The 26554-nt window shown below is 45.4% G+C and overlaps 3 protein-coding genes across 5 annotated transcripts in view; 1 reads left to right on the plus strand and 2 right to left on the minus strand.

The window, feature by feature from the left end:
• LOC122546109 (class I histocompatibility antigen, F10 alpha chain-like) overlaps positions 1-8847 on the minus strand; it is a 34326-nt gene extending 25479 nt beyond the window's left edge. The window contains exon 1 of the mRNA XM_087979041.1: positions 8781-8847. Coding sequence (XP_087835167.1) covers positions 8781-8847 — 67 coding nt within the window. The remainder of the gene's footprint in view (positions 1-8780) is intronic.
• The window catches only part of LOC148140874 (class I histocompatibility antigen, F10 alpha chain-like), a 275899-nt gene that overhangs the window by 131886 nt on the left and 117459 nt on the right, over positions 1-26554 (plus strand). The gene's annotated exons all lie outside the window — the stretch shown is intronic.
• On the minus strand, positions 6215-23869 carry LOC122545104 (major histocompatibility complex class I-related protein 1-like). Of its 3 annotated transcripts, XM_087979657.1 has the most exons (8): positions 23778-23869; positions 18426-18686; positions 12921-13196; positions 12528-12847; positions 8781-8900; positions 8302-8334; positions 7558-7593; positions 6217-6683 (listed from the first exon to the last, which is right to left on the minus strand). In XM_087979657.1, exons 1-4 carry the CDS (start codon positions 23827-23829, stop codon positions 12714-12716), a joined length of 723 nt encoding a protein of 240 aa, XP_087835783.1. In that variant the 5' UTR covers positions 23830-23869; the 3' UTR covers positions 6217-6683; positions 7558-7593; positions 8302-8334; positions 8781-8900; positions 12528-12713. The 3 variants fall into 3 exon arrangements, with proteins under 3 accessions (XP_087835781.1, XP_087835783.1, XP_087835782.1); XM_087979655.1 differs by having other exon boundaries at positions 6215-6683; positions 12528-13196; XM_087979656.1 differs by lacking the exons at positions 6217-6683; positions 7558-7593; positions 8302-8334; positions 8781-8900 and having other exon boundaries at positions 9612-13196.

Genomic DNA, 26554 nt, shown 5'->3' on the forward strand with positions numbered 1-26554 from the left:
TGGGAAAACATTAGAAATGTTAGAGATTTTAAGCACTTAAACTGGAGAAGGATGAGTAAAGATAACAACTAATGGTCTGTGATTGGACAGGAGACATGAGACATTAAATATCAAAAGATGTGGAGCAGAAATAATTGGTTTGATCACAGAAGAAGCGAAAGGTGGGTCTAGAGGGGGTGGGAATGACAGAATAGGAAACAGCCGCTTTTCAAAAGGAAATGTAAAAGGGAAACCAAAGAAAGATCAACACCTTGGCTCAGATCCAGTCGGGATAGGTAATGTTCAATAAGGATTTCATAAACTCGGTCAATTAACAAAACAAAATCTGTGCCCCAAGATCCCTCATTGTTAACAAAAACAAAATCTTCGATGAACAAAAACAAAACCATCACCATGAATAATTCTGCAGGTACAGTTTGTGACTCCTTAATTAGGATTCCAGTTCTGCTTTCTGCATCCCTGATGAGCTGCTTTCTTCTTTCACATAACTCTCATCATCATTGGCCAATGCAAAAGTATGTTACAGCTCTCCGGCATTTACTTTAATTTTCTCAGCATTCGAGCTCTTTTTGCTGAAGAAGTCAGACTGGACTCAAAATATTAGCTTTTGTTTCTCTTCCCCCAGATGTTGCCCGACCTGTTCCAGCAGGTCGGGCAAAAAAAAAAAGTGGGCGGCACGGTGGCACAGTGGTTAGCACTGCTGCCTCACAGCGCCAGAGACCCGGGTTCAATTCCCTCCTCAGGCGATTGACAGTGTGGAGTTTGCACGTTCTCCCCGTGTCTGCGTGGGTTTCCTCCGGGTGCTCCGGTTTCCTCCCACAGTCCAAAGATGTGCAGGTCAGGTGAATTGGCCACGCTAAATTGCCCGTAGTGTTAGGTAAGGGGTAAATGTATGGGTGGGTTGCACTTCAGCGGGGCGGTGTGGACTTGTTGGGCCGAAGGGCCTGTTTCCACACTGTAAGTAATCTAATCTGTAAGTAATCTAAAAAAGCACTTTCTGTTTCTATAACTTTACAAATTGGTCATGACCAAGAAGCTGGTGACCCTTCACCTCCACATGGGGAATGTTTGATTCACCAAATTGATGAAACCTGTTCCTCACATCTGCCTCATCTGCTGCCATCTTCCATTGAGTAACCAAGTGAATAATTGCTGATGGAAAATGGAATGATGCTGACATTTGGTATTAATTCCCCCAATTCACACTAAATTAAAGCTCAACAACTGCTGATTCCAAGGGATTATGCCTTTCTTGTGAAACCATGAAGGAAGTTCTCAGGCAAATACCATTGGCATGTATTAATTGTTTACAAACCAAGATAAACACCTCTTGATGTTCTGAACATTAAAGATATTAAAAGTGACATTTTTTTCTTCACCAGTCTATTTATAAAATGCATCAAGCTACAATCCAGTTCAAATTTAACAATTCACAAAGTGCACTTTTCAGCTTACTTTGTTTCAGTAAATACCATTCTGAGGTGCCTTTACTATGTGTACAATCTCAGTTTATATTTAAGGTACATAGTTCATGAGAATCATATAACTGGGGAGGGGGTGGATTTCACGCAGTCTGCAGCCCCTCGGTGCACTGTGGCAGGTGGGTCTCAGCCTGTGGCCTTTCCCTTTCAAGCCTTTGCAGTGACTCCCCCAAGCTTTAGTGTGGCCCTCAGCACATGGCTCTGAACCTTGGAATGTACCGATTGGCAACACTCAGTCTCTGACAACTCTCAGCTCTGGATGACCAACATGTTTGAGGCAGATCGAAGAGAGCTTTTACCACATTGATGGTCCTTGAGCAGCAGTTGGTATTTCTCTCACTGTGTATCACTGGGAACAGCCCTGGAGCACAGGAAACTGCTCAGGATGAGCAGCCCATCAGAGGAATATAGCTAGATCCTACTCTCACCCTCCTTCATGTCACACAGCATTAAAGAGTGACTCCAATGTTTACCATTTACTCGCCAGTATATCCATACAATCTGAATTCTGTATCCTTTTTCCTTCTGTCCTGATCTATTTTGTAATTGTAAAGTGTCATTCAGTACTTATTACACTCCCCAACCTGAGGGCTACGTGTGGCTGAGGGGTGAATTTCTCCTGATTTCACTCACATCTCACAGCCAGGTCAGTGTTAATCTTAGAATCCCTGCAGTGTGGGAACAGTCCCTTCGGCCCAACAAATTCGCACCAACCCTCCGAAGAGTAACCCACCCAGTCCCATTCCCCATTATCCTGTATTTACCTCCAACTAATGCACCTCACCTACACATTCCTGGATGCTATGAGCAACTTACTGTGGCCAATTCACCTAATCTGCGCGTCTTTGTATTGTGGGAGCAAACCGGAGTACCCAGAAGAAGCCCATGCAGACACGGGAAGAATGTGTAAACTCCACATAGACAGTCGCCCGAGGCTGGAATCGAACCCAATTCGGTGGTGCTGTGAGGCATCACTGAGCTACCGTGCCATATTCTTGAAGAGCTCTCGGTTAATGACATCTGGAATCCTCGGTGTGCCAGACTGGAATATTGTGCTCACAAGTGTCTTAATCATTCCACAACAAAAGACTAACTGTGAAGATCTGTAGCTCTTCATTGTTGGTCTGTTCACGATCCGATATCGTAAAGCGTATAAACATGAGAATTAGGAGCTGGAGTAATCCATTTGATTCCTTAAGCCTGCTGCACTATTTAATCAGATCCTGGCTGATCCAGTCATGTTTTAAGTGACACATTGTCATCTCATCCCAATAACCTTTGATCCCTTTGATGAACAGGAATCTATCTAGCCCTGCCTTAAAAAAAAATACTTATAGACATATGGATTTATCATTGTATCACGATCTGCGTGCCTGTTGGTTTAGGTGAGCCTGTCAGTTTGTGTGTGTCCAAGTGTGTGCATATATGTACTGTTGCTATCTAACATTGCATCAATGTCTATTTCCCTTTCACTGTAATTTCTCCTTCTTCCTATCTACCCACTGGATCCATCTATCTGACTGAAATGTGGGTCAAATACTCAGGCCACATTATGAACTGGAATCACTTTCCCCTGAGCGACCTGGCACTGCCAATGGAGATCAGGTGGTTAAACAAGATCCTGACACTGAAGTCCATCTAAAAGCTGAGCTGCCAGCTATCGATGTTCTGACCATGAATCACGGTGACAATGCTCAGCTCATGGGGTTCCAGTGTCTGAGGATCTAATCCTGAAGATGGTCATTTCTGTACATTTTGAGATAAGCAGGAAGATTATAAGGTTTGTTTAAAAGAGTCACTGGAGAGATTTTCACAGAGACAGAGCCCCTTGTTGTTTGTGCAGAAATGACTGAGGACACTAACTGGGAGAAAACTCACCAAGATGAATAATAAAGACAACACAGCTAAAGCTGCAAAGACCTATGGGACATTTAATTTAAATGCTGCCTGTTTTCGGATGAGATGTTGAACCGAGATCCTGTCTGTTCTCAGGAATTTGTGTAAAATATCAAGGGAAACAGTTTTGAAGAAGAGCTGGTGATTTCTCCCGAAATCATCGATAACACTTGTCCTTCAAATCCCACTGAAAACAGGGTGAGTGAGTGGATCTTGAAGACTATTGGTGAAGAAAGGATGAGAAAGTGGAGAGTGAAGTATTGAAGGAAGAGGGACTGGAGAGTATGACGATGCTGCCCCTTTGACAAGGTTATTTTGTCCTCAGCTTTTTTCAAGAGGGGTTGTAAAGGCAGAGGTGCCAATATGTCTGTAAATGGCTACTTTAAACAATGGCAGGGGAGTAGCCAGTTCTCCCAGCTCAGGTCATTTTCTAGTTTGGTTTGTTTTCAGCAGGCAGTCAGAACTTGCTGGTAGCAGAGAAGCTGCTACAGTTAAAAAAAAAGGTTCCATGCTTCAACAGATATTTCTTGCCTGACTCTTCTCTCTGCAATCTCTCCTGCCTGTAAGAACCTGGGTTTGAAATTCCTTTTTGCCAAGAGATATGTTTGTGGGGCATCACAGGGATTGCAACAGCTCCTTAGTTAAATTGCTATATCGGGTCAGTTGGGTTTTCAAATCGTTGTTATTCCGAATTCTGTTTTCTTTTGTTCATGTTTCAACTGTAGAGTGTAAATAAGTTGTGTTTTGCTTCAAGCTGAGTGGTTTGACCAGCTGCATCACTCCTGGAATATTCACTTCACATCTGCCTTTAAAACAGGAAAATGTTCGGGTCTGGGTGACCATCTTAAAGTGTTTTGTTGGGCCTGGCCTGGTCCAGAACACTGATTGAAAGATTGTGCCTTGAATTGCTGCCTGGCAATTGTCCTTTGAATATTACTGACATGATAATTAACTATAACTCCATTCACCATGGCAACCTTTGTTACAACAGGAAAATCTTCAGTGCCAGAAATTGCTGTGTTGATCACAATCAATTAGTTAGTGTTTGTAGAACAAAATTAAAGGGACAATTTAACAAACATTTATACACATTCCCATCAGACCACCATGAATTCACATCCCTACAGTGACAATCTCCAACAATCCACCACTTTATCACACTGTCTGAATCCTGTCTGATATTATAAACACAGCCAGATTCAGCTGGGTCAGAATTAAATAGTGCAGTCTCTCAGAACAGAGCACGAACACAGAATCAGACATTCAATAGAGTCAGTGTGGATACAAGAGAGAGTCTGGGACACAATACAGGAATTGGTGTGTTAAACAGAAGAGTACTAACCTGGAATAGTAACCAGGGAACACCCAGTCTATCAGTAACCTGGGACACACTTGGTTTATCACTAACATGGAGTAATAACCCGGGACACACCCAATCTATCACGAACTTGGAGCTGTAACCCGGGACACACCCAGTCTGTCACTAACCTTGAACTGTAACCGGGGGCACCCAATCTATCACTAACCTGGAACAGTAACCGGTGGCACCCAGTCTATCACTAACCTGGGTCAGTCACCTGGGACACACCTGGTCTATCACTAACCTGGACCAATAACCAGGGACACACCTGGTCTATTACTAACCTGGAACAATAACCAGGGACACACCTATCACTAACCTGGAACATTAGCCTGGGACATACCTATTACTAACCTGGAACATTAACCTGGGACACATCTGATCTAACACTAACCTGGAACAGTAACCTGGAACACACCCAGTCTATTACTAACCTGGGGCAGTAACCTGGGAACACACAGTCTATCACGAACCTGGAACAGTAACCAGGGACACAATCAGTCTATCACTAACCTGGAGCAGTAACCTAAGACTCACCCGGTTTATTACTAACCTGGAATAGTAATCGGGGACAGACCTGGTCTATCTCTAACCTAAATAGATCTCTTCAAGCTGTTACTAATCGGGGACAATCTGCCACTTTTCACATGGATCTTACGTTATTAGAATACATCAATGAATTTTAATCCATTCACCGAATCCCTGTGATGTTTGACACACCCAGTCTATCACTAACCTGGAACAATAACCAGGGGGAACCCAGTCTATCACTAACCTGGAACAGTAACCTGGGACACACCCAGTCTATCACTAACCTGAAACAGTAACCAGGAGGAACCCAGTCTATCACTAACCTGGAACAGCATCCTGGGACACACCTAGTCTATCACTAACCTGGAACAATAACCAGGAGGAACCCAGTCTATCACTAACCTGGAACAGGAACCTGGGACACACCCAGTCTATCACTAACCTGGAACAATAACCAGGAGGCACCCAGTCTATCACTAACCTGGAACAGTAACCTGGGACACACCCAGTCTAACACTAACCTGGAACAGTAACCTGCGACACACCTGGTCTATCTCTAACCTAAATAGATCTCCCACAGAAGGCAGTTTAAGAAAAACAGTTGATTTCATCCAATGAATTCAGGCTGCTTGGCTCAGACATGCCAATCATTAGATGGAATGGAAGCGATCTCCAGAATCTCCATCAGGTTCTGACACAATCTCCATTCCTTCACACTTGTGTGTTCCCACTCTCTGGGAATGGACTTTCCCTGATTGTGTTGACGGGTATGGAGTTATCATTTGGGAATTGGATTTTACAATAGAGGCAGATGGATATGGTCTTAACTCCCCCAGTTCACATTGAATTGAAGCTCAGCATCTGCTGGTTCCAAGAGCCACAAGCTGCTGCTGTGTAAATGAATAGAATCGTTCTTGTGAGATCATGAATAAAAATATCAAAATTAATAAGTCCACAAATAACTTCTAGTGATTACAAATGACACATATTGGAGATTGTAGTTAAACAATGGTGATAAGTAGTGATAGATTTCAGTATTCAACAATAAATCAGATTTAGAGAATTTATATAGATATTTATCTAAGAATTAGAATTTGTACAAACTGATATTTATGATATTTGTACAAACAGAGATTTACATAACATTTGAAATTTGTTAACGTCAGATGCAAAACCTATTTCCTTCAATATAAAAACTGTCTCCGAGTTCCCTCAGGACGTTGCTTCATTTCAGGTCAATCAGTGACCCACTGAAGACAGTGAGGATGAGAAAGTGTGAGGGAGGAACCATCTGTGAAGATCCCTCTGACGGTGACACTGCTCACACTTCTGAGACGGGATGGAAACACGACTTGAGAAGGTCTCTCTTGAAGAACCAGTATCCAAACTTGTGGATCTGGGATCCACTGCTCAATCTGTGGAAACACATTCCCAGAAAAATTGATCTCAGTCCTGAAAGAATTGAGTGTGAACAATGAGCTGTAATTCTGTGTGTCTGCTGTGATATGGAAGGATAGACAATGGTGTCCATGTTCACACTGGAACAGGAGAATCCTGTTATTCTGCAATGAGGCTCCAGGAATGTCCTGTACTGGGGCCCAGGAAACACACAAGGTCAGGAATGGACAGACAGGAGGCAATCACTTCAGGGTCAGGAGGGGAGGGGAATTAGTCTGACAGGGTTTACCAGTGTCTGGGAGGGTGGGACAGGGTCAGGAGGGGAGGGGAATTAGTCTGACAGGGTTTAACAGTGTCTGGGAGGGTGGGACAGGGTCAGGAGGGGAGGGGGATTAGTCTGACATGGTTTAACAGTGTCTGGGAGTGTGGGACAGGGTCAGGAGGGGAGGGGAATTAGTCTGACAGGGTTTAACAATGACTGGGAGGGTGGAACAGGGTCAGGAGGGGAGGGGAATTAGTCTGACAGGGTTTAACAATGACTGGGAGGGTGGGACAGGGTCAGGAGGGGAGGGGAATTAGTCTGACAGGGTTTAACAGTGTCTGGGAGGGTGGGACAGGGTCAGGAGGGGAGGGGAATTAGTCTGACAGGGTTTAACAATGACTGGGAGGGTGGAACAGGGTCAGGAGGGGAGGGGAATTAGTCTGACAGGGTTTAACAGTGTCTGGGAGGGTGTGACAGGGTCAGGAGGGGAGGGGAATTAGTCTGACAGTGTCTAACAGTCTCTGGGTGGATGCGACAGGGTCAGGAGGGATGTGAAAATGTTACAAATAAATCTAGAGAATATAACTCTGAATAAATCTCAGTCAGAGAAAAGTTGACATGTCACTTACTGAATCATGAAGAAGCTGCACCAGAGATATCAGAAGCTGAGAAAATAAAAACAGAATGTGAGAAGTTATATCAAATATAAAATGAGACAGTGTGAGATATTCTCTATCACTCACTGGACCCAGGATTTAATCACCCTCAGCACTAACTAACCAGACTCTCCGAGCACCCCCCAGTGGGAATTAAGGGTGAGTGAGTGGAGGGAGGGGCATTGGGGGAAGGGAATGGAGGGTGACAGTTCGAAGGAGAGACACTGGGGACATGGAGTAGAGAAACAGGACGATAAGAGAGTGTTGGCTGAGAAACAGCATTGTGAGGAGACGGACCCATCACCCTGAGCAACACCCTGGCAAATATAACTCTACACTCTAATAGGGGCAGCACGGTGGCTCAGTGGTTAGCACTGTTGCCGCACAGCACCAGGAACCCGGGTACAATTCCCTCCTCGGGTGTTTGTCTGTGTGGAGTTTGCACATTCTCCCTGTGTCTGTGTGGGTTTCCTCCGGGTGCTCCAGTTTCTGCTCACAATCCAAAGATGTGCAGGTCAGGTGAATTGGCCATGCTACATTGCCCATAGTGTTCGGTGTGTTAGTCAGGGGTAAAAATAGGGTAGGGGAATGGGTCTGGGTGGGTTACTCTTCAGAGGGGTGGGCTGAAAGGCCTGTCTCCACACTGCAGGTGATCTGATCTACACCTCCCATTACCTTATCCATCATTCCCAACACTCTGTCCCCTCAGCCACTTACTGGGAGCTGTTGTGTAGGTCCCCTTTGGTGAATCTGCAGAAACAAAGTAAATGTCCATTAGGATGGGGAATAATCCATTCTCAGAGAGTGTAAACAGCTGTTCAAAATTTATCAAGGTGATAGCACACAAACAAGGCAGTAAGGAAGGTTTTACAGGGATTGTGTCAGAAATCCTCATTCCCACACTCCCCTCCCCTGCATCCCCTCCAGATGCAGAAAATCCCTTCCATTCTATTAATATTCAGTCAGTGAGGGTCTGATTGGGTGCAGTGGGTCTAATGATCAATATTAGACCTGGTCTGGGCTGATCACATAAAGGAAGATCAGACAGGGAACGTGATGTGTTTATACGTGTGTATCTGTGTGTGGGAATTCAATCAGTTCCATTCCCCACAGTGCCCTGTACTCCCAGTACTGGAGACTCCCCCCCCACTCACTCTGTCCCCTCAGTTCAACATTCCCCTCTCTCTGATTCTTACCTCTCTGTGATCTTTTCCAGACGATTATTCCGACTATCCCGACAATAACAGCCAATAGAATGACCATTGATGCAATGAGGCTTCCAAGTTGGGAATGCAGCCAATTGCTTTTCAGATTTTCTGAAACACATTGGAAATATATCAGGATTCTCTCTGTTCCTGGATTTATTTCTAACTCTGTGTTGATTGGGAACAATTATAACTGCTCCGAGCTGTTGGGAATCGTTGGGATTGGTTGAAATGCGGGTTTGACCCTCTCCCGATTTCACTCTCCAGTGAAGTCACCAAGGATCCCATTGATAGGGGTATAAACATCGTGTTGTGCCTGTCCTGGGGGTTACCTCCCCAGACAGTTCAGTTCCCATTCTCCCCAATATCTCTGTGTCCTGTCCTTACTAGTGCTGGTGGGGTAGATCGGCCTTGGGTGAGGTGAAGGAGTGAGGGAATGGTTGGAGGGGTGTAGTTCGGTGTCCCAGAAAGGCACTTCCTCAGTGTTTGGGCAAGGGGCAGTTTGGGAACTCACTGGTGAGTGTTGGGGATGTTGAGTACCAATGGAATGGGGTTTGGGTGCCACAATGGGCTGGTGAGGAGGCCTTGTTAGGGATCCAGTTGTGGAGTTCTGTGTTGTGTCCCAGTTGTCTGTCCAGGGTGATGCACTGCGAGTCTGACAGACGTCTGGAGGCGGTGAGCTGGTGTTGGTGCTGGGGAGAGGTCAAGTGTTGGTTGCAGAATATCAGGTCATGTATTTTGAGGGGATGGAGTCAAGGAGTTAAAGAGTCACACAACAAGTGTGTATGTTCAGTCCAACTTGCCCACGCTGACCAGATATCCTCGTCAGTGTGTGAATGGAGGGATCAGCAGTACGTTTGGAGATGGTCGGTTTTCCAGCTCTCTGGTGTTAGGGACCACACCAGGCCCCCTCAAAATATCTGAAGAAGGTAGTCTAGATCTGAACTGCTTCTTATTTTAAAGCTAGATGGGAAATGCTGTGTTCCAGATCCAATGCAAATGGTCAAACAACTCAACGTTAAGCAAAACACAATTTACTTAAACGCTGTAATTAAAATACAAACAAAAGAAAGAAATTTAGAATAACAACAATTGAAAAATGTAACCAAATACGGTATCTATTACTAATTAACTGCTGCAATATTGTAACATCGTGTAAACACCTTGGCAAAAAGATAAATTCAGTCACAGGTTCATACATGCAATTCTTCAGTCCCGGAGGAAATAATATCAAGAAAAAATGCAGAGAGTAGTAGCCACTGAAGCTGCCAACTCTTTTGAGACCCCAAAGGCTTCTGATGCAACTGACAAAAAATCAAACTGAGAAATCTGGATCTGTGAGAGCTGGCCACGCCCATTCAGACTGCTTCTATTGTTTCAACTTAAAATAAAACCCCAAGGCCTTACAACTTGTTTACCTCAGTCATCACCAGGACAAAAACTAGGACACCAACAACCTTTTAAAGTGGCAGCATCATCACACTAGGAGTTAAAGAAGCTTCCTATCCCTTTCATGCTTCCTATCTGATTACGGAAGTGAGTCAGAACCCTTCAAATCTCCAACTCAAACTCAGAACCTGAGATCTTTCCAGAGGCTTCCAGATGCTAGACAATTGACCATCGGAAGTTGAATCATCCTGGACAAATCGCATTCAGTGAGTCAGGAATTCTGAGGGGTCCAGACCCTCCTCTCTCGGGATCTGTCCGATCTCTGACTGTCTGGCTGTTGAACAATCTGGGACCATATCTAGTGCTGAAGCTAGTCTCAACAGGATTCAGGTCCACAAGGAGGAGGTGTTAGCAATTCTAGAAAGTGTGGAAATAGATAAGACCCCTGGGCCAAATGAGATTTATCTTAGGATTCTCTGGGAAGCCAGGGAGGAGACTGAAGAGCCTTTGGCTTTGATTTAAATGTTGCCGTTGTCGACAGGATGAGTGCCAGAAGACTGGAGGAGAGCAAATGTCTCCTTGTTCAAAAAGGGAACAGAGACAACCCTGGTAATGAGCCTTACGTCTGTTGTGGGTAAAGTGTTGGAAAGGATCAGAAGAGACAGGGTTTATCATCATCGGGAGAGGAATAATTTGATTAGGGATAGTCAACATGGTTTTGTGAGGGTAGGACATGCCTCACATACCTTATTAAATTCTTTGAGAAGGTGCCCAAACAGGTGGATGTGGGGAAAGCCGTTGATGTGATGTATATGGATTTCAGTAAGGTGTTTGATAAGGCTATTACAGAAAATTCAGAGACGTGGGATTAAAGGTGGTTTGGTGGTTTGGATCAGAAAGAGGACAAAGGGTGGTGGTTGATGGGAAATGTTCATCCTGGACTTCAGTTATTAATGATGTACCACAAGGATCTGTTTTGGGCCACTGCTGTTTGTCATTTTGATAAATGACCTGGATGAGGGTGTAGAAGGATGGGTTAGTAAATTTGTGGATGACACTAAGTTTGGTGGAGTTGTGGATAGTGCTGAAAGAAGTTGCAGGTTCCAGAGGGACATAGATAAGCTGCAGAGCTGGGCTGAGAGGTGGCAAGTGGAGTTTAATGCAGAAAAGTGTGAGGTGATTCATTTTAGAAGGAGTAACAGAAATGCAGAGTACTGGGCTAACAGTAAGATTCTTGGTAGTGTAGATGTGCAGGGCGATCTCGGTGTCCAGGCACAGATCCCTGAAAGTTGCCATTCAGATCGGGTTTTTAAGAAGGCGTATGTTGTGTTAAATTTTATTGGTAGCTGGTTTGAGCTCAAAGCCATGAGGTCATGCTGCAGCTAAACAAAACTCTGGTGCGGCCACTCTTGGATTACTGTGTACAGTTCTACTCGCCACATCACAGGAAGGATGTGGACGCTTTGGAAAGGGTGCACAGGAGATTTAGATTAGATTAGCTTAGATTACTTACAGTGTGGCCCAACAAGTCCACACCGACCCGCCAAAGCGCACCCACCCAGACCCATTCCCCTACATTTACCCCTGCACCTAACACTTACTAGGGTGTTGCCAGGTATGGAGGGAAGGACTCATGGGGAAAGGCTGAGGGACGTGAGGCTATTTTCGTTAGAGAGAAGAAAGTTGAGAGGTGAATTAGTTGAGACATTTCAGATAATCAGAGTTTGGACAGTGAGAGCCTGTTTCCTCAGATGATGCTGGCTGGCACAAGGAGACATAGCTTTAAATTGAGGGATGATAGATAAAAGGGCAGATGTCAGAGGTAGTTTTTTTACCCAGAGTTTAGCAAGGGCATGGAATGCCCTGCCAGCAACAGTAGTAGACGCACCAACATTGAGGGAATTTAAATGGTCATTTGATAAGCATATGGATGAAAATGGCATAGTACAGGTCAGATAGGCTTCTGATTGGTTTCACAGGTTGGTGCAACATCGAGGGCCAAAGGGCCTGTACTGTGCTGGAATGTTCTATGAAGCCTTGAATGCAACAGAATCTTCTTGTATTTCGGATGAGGTTATTTAGGAGTGAAATCGATGAGTACTTCACCAATCACAGGGCCCCGGGGAATCTGGGATTCTCTATCAAATGGCTGTGGAAGCTCAGGATCCAGAGAACTTTTCAAACTTAGAATTAGGATATTTAACTCGGTGAGACCAACACAAGATATCAACATAGTGAGCAAGGTGGGTACTTGCAGGTGAATAGTGAATCAGTGTCCTCTGAATTGTCTAATCTGGCTCTGTCTCTCTGTCTCTCACACACACACACACACACTCTCCAGTCCCTTACCCCACTGATAGAGCTGGGCCTCTGCCAGGCTGCTGTGTGCAACTCGACAGTCGTATTGATCCTCATCCCCAGCATTGATCCCAATCTCTTTCTGGATCTGATGGGTCCCATCATGGTTCGGTCAAACTCCCGAGGATTGGGTCCCAGACATGACCTCTCCATTCCTTAGCCAGGTCACCTCGATGTCTACAGGATCAAACCCAGTGACCAGGCAGGAGAGAGTGAGCGGCTTGTCCTGACCATTGGGCTCCCCCCTGGAGATGAACACTTCAGGCTGAACTGTGATGGGAAAGGGTGAAAACACAAACAACAGACAGACACTGAATGGAATGGGAGAGGTTTCATAGATCAGTGAGGTTAGATCAGAACATGGAGCAAAACAGAAATACATACTTTTCCTTTCAAAATATTCCTTTCCAACTCGCAAGTATTTATTTAAAAGGTCGAATAGTTCTGTTTCCAATTGCCATTTCCAATAGTTATTCCAGGATTCATCGGAATCCCACTTCACTTTAGTCATTCTTGCAAAGTGATTGGATGCAATCCATTTCATTCTGTCTGGTTCTAAATTGATAAAATCCTTCCCATCAAATCCAAATCTCATTGACCTCTTCACTGAACCATCTTCACTGACCTCAAGAGTGCGTATCCATTGGAGAGTGTGAATTCCTGTCAATGACAAAACAGGGATTGATCATCAATAATTAATAGATTATTACACACTGTCTGGTTTGAGGGAAAAGCAGAAGGATTTCGAGTCACATTCTGATTAGAGGTGAAAGAGCATCTTTCCCCAAATAAAAATACAGGGTTCAGGATAATAGTCTGATCAGAGGGGACAGGGTTACTTTCAATTCCTACAGGGCTATGATGAGAAAGTGTGAATTTCAGAATATGTTGCGATTTAAATCTGGTTATGGTAGCAATGTGATTAATTTCAAATTCGTTCAGGGATATGGTAAGATTTGGACATAGGATTGGTTTGAGAGTGATTCAGCAGAAAAGGAAGACAGCTGGATTGTGGGATTGACTTATTCAGGCTTGTGGAGAAGTATGAAAGGGGATTGGCAAAGTCAACGTAGAGAGGATGTCTTCGAATGTAGGACAACTTGGAACGAGACAATATAGTTTCGGAAAAGGGGCAGCAGATTTTAAACAGTGATGAGGAGAAGTACATCTCTCAAAGAATCTATGAATTCTTTATTGCAGCGTGTGGGAGATGCTGGGACTGAGAGTAAATTTAAGGAGAAGATAAAAGATTTTTAATTAGTGATGGGTTGAAGGGTTATGCAGAGCAGGTGGGAAAGTGAAGTTGAGACTGAGATGAGATCAGCCATGATCTCGTCAAATGGCAGAGCAAGCTCGAGAGGCTGAATTGCCTACTCCTGTTCCGAGCTCTTATGTTCTTGTGAGCTACACAATGTTGACATTGGCTGACACTGAATTAATAAATGAGGCAAAGTACACTTTCTACAGGCACGACCTAAGGATAGATGACCACTGTAAACGAGGTTTCGATGCCACTAACAGATTGATACACGTAATGGAATTGCCTGTCACATCCTTTAAAAGCTTCATTTCCCAGTGTCTCCCAGCAGATTAAAGCTTTGTCAACACGGTGAGTACTTGCACAGCAATCTTGGGTGTCAATGCTGAAAAGAAGGATCACTTTCTGATACTCCAGGCAATATTATACGGCATTTGCCACCCCAGGATAAATAATTTCTCTTGGGAATTTTAAAGCAAGAACTGGATCAGACTTATTTTCTGACGTTGACAAAATGGACAGCTTATTGGACTTTGTACAGAGCATGGACATTATGTTGCTAATGTCAACGTTTCAAGGTGCACACCAGTACATGACAAACAGACATGTCCAAATACAGTGACACACCAGCCATTAGCATGTTCAACATAAAAACTGATGACAAGTATCAAAAATGCTCAGAAGTTTTGGACAGTCCCTTCCACATGAAGACTCAACAGATAGCACTGAGGTAGAACTCTGCAGACAGTTAACAACAAAGCTGCAATGACGATATCTGGCAAAGAAACATGAACATGAACAAGACCCAACCTTACAGAAAGGACTCCTGTCAAAGTGAACAGCACAGCTCACCTGGCTAATAAACTGTCTTTTAATACTGAAGCATGTGCCAGTCTGACACTGGAGAAGGCAGTTGTGCAGAATGCAGTAAGGTACTGCCCCTCCAAGTATTGCATGAATTCATGGGGAGAAATCCGGCTACTCGTGACAATGGTAACCTTCATGCTGATAATATCAGAAGAACACTCATGCACAGCACCAGCAAACCTACTTCTTGAGATCCACAGACAGGAATGTACTTGCTGATAGGAAGAAGCGAATGACTCACTGGACAGACTGGCTACTCTAACTGTCCATACGTGATCCAGATATTCTCTCTGCTGGTGTTTAATGCTCTCCTGTGGCTACCTGTCATGCTGTTTGAAAAGGGGAAAGTGAAAACTGCAGATGCTGGAGATCAGAATCAAAAAGTGTGGTGCTGGAAAAGCACAGCGGGTCAGGCAGCATCCAAGGAGCAGGAGAGTCAATGTTTCAAGCATAAGCTCTTCATCAGGAATGCTGCTTGAAAAAGCCATCGACTCCTGTGTATCCATGACAGTACCTGGAAGGATGGAATACCAGTCGAGGTTATGAACGTATGGAAAACCCTACTTCTTCTGATGCCCCTCTGTCCATCACTTCAATAAGAGAGACAGAAAGTTGTGTTCCACAGGGTGTGTGCGATGTAAACTTCAGCCAGTTATACAAGAACAAAGGCCCTTGAAGGAATTGAAACAGCTATTATGGCATTTCACAAGCAATGGGCTCTTTTCCAGCACTAGTCAAAGACTTCGTCAACCAGCCAACAGCATACAACAAGAAACAAAATGGGGCTTCAGATCAGACAGATACTGTCAACATGAGTATACCCCAATCTCAGCTTCAAGAGAAGGCAGACTGCAACTAAAAAAGGAATAAATTCTACCTTGCTTTTGGAGATTTCATGAAAGTATTTGACACCATGAGGAGACCAGGCTCTGTTGGATTTTGGAGAGAATCAGCTGACCTGCTGAGCTTTATCCTGTCATTCAGTGCTTCCATGGAAATGTGCACAGTACCAATCAGTTCAATGGATCTCTCAACTGTAACAGATGGAATAAGAATGGCCTGGCCTGGACTGGCCTGAGTCCTAACCCATATTTTGTTTTGTTCCCTTTTTTTGTCATGTTGATGTATGCTTTCCCTGCTGACATGAAAAGATTTTAAATCCTTACAATCTAATTAGGAACTCCTCAAATGAACAAACCTGAAAGTCAAGACAAAAAATGCAGTATGTCTTTATCCCACACGTCGAGAGGCTGATGAATGTTGCTGCATTCATTGTCCAGATCGAAGAACAGCTCCAAGCTTCATGAATCTTATACCCCACGCCTGTCTCATGTTCTACCTCACCATTGGTTTCAAGACAAAAGTAGATCCAGGAAAGGCTGTGTATCTCTGCTGATGATCAACAGCATACGGTGGGCGGCACGGTGGCACAGTGGTTAGCACTGCTGCCTCACAGCGCCAGAGACCCGGGTTCAATTCCCGCCTTAGGCGACTGACTGTGTACACGTTCTCCCCGTGTCTGCGTGGGTTTCCTCCGGGTGCTCCGGTTTCCTCCCACAGTCCAAAGATGTGCAGGTCAGGTGAATTGGCCATGCTAAATTGCCCGTAGTGTTAGGTAAGGGGTAAATGTAGGGGTATGGGTGGGTTTCGCTTCGGCGGGTCGGTGTGGACTTGTTGGGCCGAAGGGCCTGTTTCCACACTGTAATGTAATCTAATCTAATCACACCACTGGAAGCAGTCAGGAAATTCAGCTGGTGATAGACAAGATATTTCTTGGCAAAGAGCTTAGCACATGTATTGGAAGGACAGCCACAGCATCATCAGCCGTCTCATCAAACTGGGGGAGGAGCAATAAGTTGACCTGCAGAACCAGGAACCTTACTGACACTGTCTGTGTCCTTGACATATTTCTCTACGATAGTAAAGCCTGGACAACTTACATCTATCAGGTTAAAAGGCTACAGAGACTAATTCCCATCTCTGGGATCTATCCTGCATCTATGGCACAACATGGAAAGAAAGGCACTAATCATGGAAACGAGGTTTCACGGGCTTGGGCTTGTGTCCAGGATGGAAGGAGGCAGCTGTATTCCCAAGGATATGCCATAGGGGGCAGAAGCCAGTGCAAAGAGACCAGCAAGGCACCCAAAATCTCTTCTCAAGGATACTGTTAAAAACTGACTTGACAGCCTTCAGGATCAACTGCAACACAAGGGAAATATCGCAAATGGTGACATCAGCTTCAGGGCAACATTTTACCACCACTATGACATTTTGTTTTAGACACTCCAAAGCAGTTACTGACCCTACAAACAAGGTAGTGACAGAGACCTTCACCCACCACCAGAGGGACAGATCCTGGGTGTTGCTTGTTACAGACTTTGCCTTCCCAGAAGCAGCTTGTTCTGCTGCTGAAAGAAGTGCAGAAGTCACCTCAGCAAAGCTCTGAGGCAGGCCATCACCCCTCTCAAATGCCACATATACTCAAGAATCAGCTGATTTCATGTAAAAGTCGACCCCCTATTTTTGGTCATCAAATCTGGAATTTTCCATATATCTCATGTAAAAGTTGACCCTAGTTCTTCTTTATAAGTCAGTGTGCCTGCCCATTGCACACCGCTCCAGCTTTCCAGTCTGCTGGCCGGACTGCTCCGTTCTGGGTCTTCCAGTCCATCAGCCATCATGCTCTGCTCCAGGTTTTCAGAATTACTGTAATTCTTGTGTTTTGTTTTCCTTTTTCGTTTCGCCATCAGTTGGGCTTTTGCTAACGATACGGTATAGATTATGATTGTGTGAATTTCAGCCCCTCAGATGTAGTATTCCTGTAATCGTTGACCCAATAAGTTTAACCTTAAAAAGTAGTCAAAAAATGCCACTATTACTCGAGTATGTATGGCATGTGTAGACCTACATGTACTTTACGGATACTGGGAACTGGAATGGGGTACGACAGTAACGTTCCATCGTAGCAGGCAGAATGGAGACAGTTATTTCAGAGATAGATATTCAATAATGGCCATCGTTCTTTTTCCTTTTGCTGTTTATTATTTTATATTGAGATCTGGCTCTTGTTTGTCCGTGGTTTTCACTCATACCAAACATAAATTTCATCCCCTTGAAGACAATGCTCGTGTATCCAATCTCAGCTTAAAAAATTCAAAAAATGCAACTTATACACGAGTATATACAGTGGAAAGATGCCAAACTTCTCGTGCAAATAGCTGACAGAGGTATCACGGGCTGAATGAGTCCCTTGCATGTTGTGGCTGTGCTGCTTTCTTTTACCAGGCTTTCCCCTCTATCACTTCACTATCACCTTGTCTGCTCAGGCTTCCTCGCCCTTTCTCCATCATATCTGCTGCTACCTCTTTGTTTAAGTTTCTCTGGTATTCCATCTCTCTTTTCCTGCCCATTGGTCACTTTTCTTTTCCTTTCTCTGCATATTTCTCTTTCTGTCAACTTGCTCAGCAGTTCTGCCTCACCTTTACCGACAGATACCCATTGGGTATAAGTGGGAAGCACAGAAACCTGCAGAAATCGAGGGTCAGGTTGTGGGGAAGTGGGAGGATCCATGAGTGGATATAATCAAGAATGAAGCAGGATTTCAGACGGGGCTGGCTGGGGACAGTGGAAACATCTGGAGTTGGAGACTGAGCAGAACAACATGAAAAACATTGCTTCATGCCCAAGAAGCAGCAACCAGCTCCCTGGACAGCCACTGTCACTTAGCTGTCGGTGGGAGATGACAGTTTGACTCATCGTACCAGTTGTCAGGTTCATCGATATCATGGACATATTCAAAATCTCGTTCATCACATCATAACGTTTCTTCCCCAGGAGGTTGAGATAATCCCAGTTGTCCGCATTGAGATAGTCTGTTATGAACTGCTGCCTGGAAGCCATCTTCAGGGTGTCACTGTCATAATAGGAGAGTGGAACTCCATTGAGCATTGCCACCCCAACAAACTCAGGGCCATTCATCATCCCAGAGGTTCTTGTGTACAGCACAGTAAAGGAACCAGTGTCTGTCAAATAAACAAATGAAATAATTGATTAATAATAAATTAATAACATTTCCAAACAGCACCAACTGATCCAATTGAATCATGACCACACGATGACAGCTTCCTTTGGTCAACTACTCCCATTTCAACATCAGGATCCTAATCTGAGATTCTAAACAGGAGATCAAGGCAGTACAGAGGTAAATTTCCATTTACGTTATCTCCGAGGATGACCTCATCCTAACACTCTACCTGGGGTAACATGTGGCTATGGGAAGGGTAGTGGCTAGTGTACCTGTGAGCATTACCAACTGCCCTGTACAAAGGGAATGTGTTTCCTTTGTTCGGGTCTTCTTTTAACTTGACTTTGCACACCTGCAAAGAGTGTCAAAGGGGGTCACCTCACTTGTACAGGCTTTAATAAACTTTAACTGTTTGCAGAAGTTCGTGTGCGCAAATTGCATCTCTTGTGTGAAACCTCAGGAACAGAACCTAACAGATGGTGGCAGCTGTGGGAATCCAACATACACGGAGCTTCCAGGGGGACTGAATAAGTGATCATCTGTGTTGGTTGCATGAGATGGGAGAGCCTAGCACATCAGTGCTCAAGATAGTTTTGAAACATTTGCATCAACCTTCAGCCAGAAGTGGTGAATGAAAGTTCCTTCTCAGCCTCCTCCAAGGTCCCCTGCATCTACTGTGCAATCATCACTGAACATTCCCATTTGATGCCAATCATCAATCAATTTGATTCATTCCAAAACAGTTGGAGGCATGGGATATTGTAAAGGCTATGGACCCTGATAACAATCCAGAACTGACGACAGAACCTGCCAACCCTAACCCGAGCCATTCCAGTTCAACTGCAACATCAGCAACTAGCCAACAATTGCTCTGGGAAACAGTACACAGAAAGCAGAACAAATCCAACCTGACTAACCACCACCTCATCAATCTACTCTTGATCATCAGGGATGTGATGGAAGGTGTCATCAACAGTGCTACCAAGCAGCACCTGCTCAGTAATACCCTGCTCAGTGATGCCCAGTTGGCATTCCCCCTGGGTCACTCAGCTCCCGACCTCACCGCAGCCTTGGCTCAAAAACAGAAAAAGAGCAGAATTCCGGAGGTGATGTGAGAGCGACAGCCCTTGACATCAAGACCAAATTTGACCAAGTATGGCATCAAGGAGTCCAAGCAAAACTAGAACCAATTGGAATCGGGGTAAACTCTTTGCTAGTTGGAGTCATGTGCGACAGACAGGAATACGGTTGTGGTAGTTTAAGGTCAGTCCCCTCAGCTCCAGCACATCTCTGTCGAGGTTCCCCAGGGGAATGTCCTCAGCCCAACCAATTGCAGCTGCTGCACCAATGATTACCCCTCCATCATTGGGTCAGAAATGGGGCTGGTCACCAATGATCGCATGATCTTCGGCATCGTTAGCAACTCCTCAGACACTGAGGCCTGAACATCCAGGCTTGGGCTGACAAGTGCAAGTAAGATTTGCACCACATAAATGCCAGGCTATTACTATCACTAATAAGAGACAATCGAACCACCACTCTTGACATTCAATGGTGTGACCATCACTTAATCCCCCACGATCAACATCCTGGATAATAATCAGTAATTAAATGGAGTCATCACATAAACACAGGGACTACAACAGCAGGTCAGAACCCTGGAATACTGTGATACATAACTCACCTCCTTACTCCCCAAAACCTTTCCAACAGCTACAAGACAGTAGCCACAAGGCTGATGGAATACTCCCCACTTTCCTGATGAGTGCAGCTTTATCATGCAGAGGATGGGGCATATTTGGAATAAGCTGCCACAGGAAGCGGTGGCGGCTGGTACAATTACAGTGAGAGTATGTGTGTGAGCAGAACTGTGTGTGTGTGTGTGTGCATGTGCAGGAGAGAGGGAGATAATGTGTGTCTGTGTGTGTGCGTGTGCTTGATAGTGTGTGTGCATGAGTATAATGGAGTATATAACCTATGGGAGGGTGTGCACGTGAGTGTGTGTGAGACTGAGTGACAGCATGAGTATGAGACAGTATCTGTGTGAGTGTGATACTGTGGCCATGCGTGCATGTGTGTGCGCGTGTCTGTAGTGGTGTCACCTGTAGTGTGACATGAACTCAAGGTCCCGGTTGAAGCCATCCCCATGGGTACCATCTTGGCTATCAGCCTCTTCTTGGCCACTCCTCATTGTTGCATATCACCTGAAGATCTGAGGCTGAATGTCCTTGACTAATGAAGTGTTCCCCAACTCGGAGGGAACGTCCTTGTCTGGTGATTGTTATGCGGTGTCCATTCGTCCATTATCGTAGCATCTGCATGGTCTCTCCATTTTACCATGCCTCAGGGAATTCCTGCCTGCAGTGTATGAGATAGACAATGTTGGCTGAGTCACATGGGTACCTGCTGTGTAAGTTGTGGGTGGTGCCCCACGGGTACTGGGACTATCCATGTCAACCTTCTGACATGTCATGCAGTGATCGCCATGACAGGGTTGTATGGTTTTGTGGTCAATGTTGTCCCGAAGGCTCTGAACAGTAGTCTGTCTAAGGTTTGGTGGTTGTTTGAAGGCAAGAAGTGGAGGCGTAGGAAGGTCTTGGCGAGGTGCTCATCCTCAATCTGTTGCAGGCTGCGAAGAACATGGCGTGGTTTCTTCACGCCCGGGAAGTACTTGACATCCCGTGTCTGTCTCCTGAGGAGATGTCATTCCAGTTTCTTGCTGTGGAATGTCAGAACTGGCAATCAATGAGTTGAGCATCGTATCCTGTTCTTATGAGGGGCATCCTTCAGCACCCTCAGGTGTCCATCGCATTCCTCCTCGTCTGAACAGGTCCTGTGTATGCGTAGGGCTTGTCCGTAGGGGATGGCTGTTTTAATATGCTTCGGGTAGACCTCGAGAAGTGCGGCATTGTGAGGTTAACAGTGGGTTTACAGTAGAGTCAGGCACTGAGGTGCCCATCCTTGATGGAGATGCATGTGTCCAAGAATGAGACAGACAGTAAACAGTAGTCCATGATGGTGGGATGAGACTCATTGACATGACTGTGTAGTTATTTCAGTGACTCCTCACCATGGGTTCAGAGGAAGAAAATCTTGTCAATGTATCTGGTGTATAGCATTTGGTTAGAGGTCCTGTGCAGCCAAGAGGCCTTGTGTCCAGATGAACAACTGGTTGTCATGGACCAAGCAAGCCAGGAACATTCCTTGTCACAACTGACATTTCAGTACTCTACACCAGCACCCCCACAGGACAACATCACCAGCCTCAGTACTCAATCCCAACAACTGCCCATCTCCAGGCACCATCCTACAGCTCATCCACTTCATCCTCGACCACAACTTTTTCACCTTTGACAACCAGTTCTTCATCCAGACACATGGAACAGCCATGGGGACCAACTCTGCATCCCAAATATGGCAACATTTTCATGCACAAGTTCAAACAAGACTCCTTTGCTGCACAGGGCCTCAGACCAACACTATAGATCAGATACACTGACGATGTTTTCTTTATCTGTACCCATGGCGAGGAGTCACTGAAATAATTACACAGTGATATCCACACCTTTCATCCCACCATCAGCTTTGCCATGGACCACTTTTTAATATCTCTCTCATTCTTGGACACACGTGCGGTAGAGTGAGACACCTCAGTACCTCACTCTACTGCAAACGTACAGATAACCTCACGATGTTACACTTCCCTAGCTTCCACCCTAAACAAATTAAAATAGTCATCCTCTATGGACAAGCCCTGCACATACACTGAATCTGCTCAGATGAGGAGATGTGCCATAGTGAGAAACTGAACTGACCTCCTCAGGAGACAGACACGGGATGTGACTGATATGGTACCCTTTGTTGTCGAGTACTTCACGGGAGCAGGGAAACTACACCATGTCCTGAGGCTGATAGACAGGTTCAGTATCCGTGAAGACAGCCTCAACCGGGATCTTGGGTTCTTGGCACACTCCAGGTGACCCCACTACACTATATACTCTCACACACACTGGTACACATACACACACACTCTTGGACACGATCACACTCACAAACACTGGTACACATACACACACACTCTTGGACACGATCACACTCACACACACTGGTACACATACACACACACTCTTGGACACGATCACACTCACACACACTGGTACACATACACACACACTCTTGGACACGATCGCACTCACACACACTGGTACACATACACACACACTCTTGGACACGATCACACTCACACACACTGGTACACATACACACACACTCTTGGACACGATCGCACTCACACACAGGTACACATACACACACACTCTTGGACACGATCACACACACACACACAGGTACACATACACACACACTCTTGGACACGATCACACTCACACACACAGGTACACATATACACACACTCTTGGACATGATCACACACACACACACAGACCCTCATACACACGCACTCACAAGCTCACCCTCTCAAAGGTATATACTCTGTCATATTCGTGCACACACTATGACACATTCTCACATGCACGCACACGTACAATCTGTAGGCAGTCAGTCCATGTGACATTTTATAAATTCCTATTTGGAAAAAGAACCATTCTGACTCAAGGTTGGAATACACACAGACCTTACACCTTTAATGCATTGTCTGAGCTGAAATGTCACATTATTTGAGATAAAACCTTAAGTTATCTCGAGAATGCGACCTGAAATAAGTTCTGGGATTTACATATTACTAAACTGAAACCTGAGTTATTAAAGATTTAACAGCAATCTCGGTTAGTTCATACACCGCATTAGTTGGATGACACTTTGAGCTTTTGCTCTGAATTGTATCCTATGATCCTGCCCCGTTAGTTATCCCGGTGAAGGAGCAGCGCTCCGAAACCTTGTATTTCCGGATAAACCCGTTTGACGAGAACGTGGTGTTGTGTGATTTTTAACTTCAATGTGTAAAAGATCAGGCTGGCTGTATAACAGGCGGCTGGTCAAACATCCCCCATTTCAAACTCTCCCCAAGAGATTCACATTCACCCCAGACACACAGAGAGAGAGAGAATGGAAAGCTGAATTCTGTACTTACCGGGAGAGACCTGGGAAAAACACAGGGAGATGGAGAGAAGGATCAGCAACATTCTGGGAATCCGCTGTCGTTATTCCCATCAAAAACGGATTGGGGTAAAAGCTGCTGATAATGGACTGGAAATGACAAAGAAAAACGTCTGTAGTGAGTCCATTCTCCAAGTTCGATGGAAATGTGATCATTTCCTCCAACTCAAACAGAGGGGAATGATTGGTTCGTATCAGGAAAAAAAACACCCAATTAACTGTGAAACCGTGAGCCTGTCCCCAGTTCCCGGGAGCCTGAAAGGCAGACACACAGGGGTTTGACACCAAGAGCTTCAGGTTTGAGGCGCTGCCCACATCAGGAACAGGGATCGCTCCAGGAGGTGAAAGCACAGACCGTGTGCTGCAGCTGAATTGGGAGGGAAATCCTCATTCTCCATCCGACAGCCCCGCTCCCACTCTTCATTAGAAAGGACAGTGATCCCTATCCAATTATAAAAGCTGGTCATGTGACACCCTGAACTCTCATCTCTATCCGGGTGGATCATCCCTCTTTGCATCCGTTTAAACTTGTACATTTCCCCGTGTATCCAGCGTTATGTGTTAAGATCTGTGTGTCTGGATATGGAAGACACTGTTTATCCCTGCACACAGTGACCTGGCTGGTGCAAGACAAGTACCAGATGTCCCTGAGCTCCAGAGTGGGGTCCTGAAGGGCCCATGGTCTGAGAGTTACTTCTGGAGCAGGCCTAGAGTCAGTGCAGTCTCAATCAATGGGTGGGAATCAGATAGCTTCCCAGTCAGATCTGGAATCAGGCAGGGCTGCCCTCTCTCTCCTGCCTTGTTTGTGTGCTGCATAGAGCCATTTGCTGAGTCCATCAGGAAGGATGCGAGCCTGAGAGGGGTGACTATTCCTGGCAGCGGAGGCCTGCAGGTAAGGCCTCCCTGTACATGGATGACGTCGCCATTTTCTGCTCAGATCCGCTGTCTGTGCGCAGACTCATGTGCATATGTGACCAGTTCGAACGGGCCTCGGGGGCCAAGGTAAACCGAGGCAAGAGCGAGGCCATGCTCTTCGGGAACTGGGCTGACCAATCCTCGATCCCCTTCACCATCAGGACCGACCACCTAAAGGTGCTGTGTATTTGGTTCGGGGGGGCTGGGGTGTGTGCCAAGTCTTGGGAGGAGCGTAGCAGCAAAGTGAGGCAGAAACTGGGCAGATGGAAGCTACGGTCGCTCTCCATTGCGGGAAAATAATCTGGTCATCAGGTGTGAGGCACTGTCATTGCTATTATACGTGGCACAGGTCTGGCCTATTCCCAGAACCTGTGTCACTGCAGTCACCCGGGCCATCTTCCAGTTTATATGGATGTCAAAGATGGACCGGGTCCGAAGGGACTCGCTGTACAAAGATCTGGGCAACGGGGGAAAAAATACACCGAATGCCACCCTCACCCTGATGGCCACCTTTGTGTGTGGCTGCATCAAGCTGTGTGTGGATCCCCGGTACGCAAACACCAAGTGTCACTACGTACTGAGGTTCTACCTGTCCCCGGTGTTGCGAAGGATGGGCCTGGCCTCGCTGCCGCGGAACGCTCCGAGTAGTTGGACCGTTCCGTATCACCTGTCCTTCGTGGAGAAGTTTATGAAGAAAAACACGTTTGACCACAAGTCCATCAGGAAGTGGTCAGCACGTAGTGTCCTTGAGACCCTTCGGGAAAATGTTTACGTATGTATGGCATAACCAATTGTACAGATTATCAAAATATTTTATGAATAAAGTATATTTTTGAAATAAAAAATTTTAAAAAGGCCTAGAGTCACAGAGAGTTGTAGAAACATACAGCATGGAAACAGACCCTTCAGCCCAACTCGTCCATGCCCACCACCAGGTTCCCTAAACTAGATTAATCCCATTTGTCTGTGTTTGTCCCGTATTCCCCTCGACCTTTCCTGTCCATGTACCTGTCCAAATGTCTTTTGAATATTGTAATTTTACTCACCTCTACCACATCCTTTGGTAGCTGGTTCCATATACCCCCCACCCCTTGTGTGAAAAACTGGCCCCTCAGGTCCCTTTAAATCTTTCCCCTCTTATACCTCTATCCTCTAGTTTTGGACTCCCCTCCTCTGGGGAAAGGCCACCTCTCATGTTTCTATATTCCAATGAGTGCAGGCTAATCTACTCCAGCTCTCCCCATCAGACTGAACCTCCATATCTGGGACCAGCTGAGTGAACCTTCTTCAGACTGCCCTCACTACCAGGATATCCTTCCTTAGATAAAGGGCCAAAACCTGTTCACCGTCTTCCCACTAGGTCTGACCAGTGCCATCTATAGTTTTTACAAAACCTCCTTACTTTTACACTCCATCCTTTTGAAGTCAAGGCCAACATTCCATTTGCCTTCCAGCTGAACCTGAACACCAGCTTTTTGTGATTCTGGGGTGAAGACCCTGAAATCCCTCTTTCCTGTGGCTTTCTCCATTTGAATGATATTCAGTCCCTGAATTTGTCCTGACAAAGTGCAAAACCTACATTTTCCCACATTACATTCCATCTGCCAAGTGTTGGCCCATTCAGTCAATCTCTTTATATCCCTCTGCAGACACTTCATGTCATCTTCATCACTTGCCATCCCACATCTTTTTGTATCATCCTCAAACCAGACTGTATTACATTCACTTTTCTCTTCCATGTCATTAGTATCTTTTGTAAATAGTTATGGCCCCAACACTGATCCCTGTGGCAGTAGTTACAGGCTGCTATTGTGAAAACGCTGCCTTTCTTGGAAC

Source organism: Chiloscyllium plagiosum, unplaced genomic scaffold (assembly GCF_037043375.1).
Source record: "Chiloscyllium plagiosum isolate Xiang-an unplaced genomic scaffold, Cpla_swu_hap1 HiC_scaffold_35, whole genome shotgun sequence".
NCBI classification, from domain to species: Eukaryota; Metazoa; Chordata; class Chondrichthyes; order Orectolobiformes; family Hemiscylliidae; genus Chiloscyllium; species Chiloscyllium plagiosum.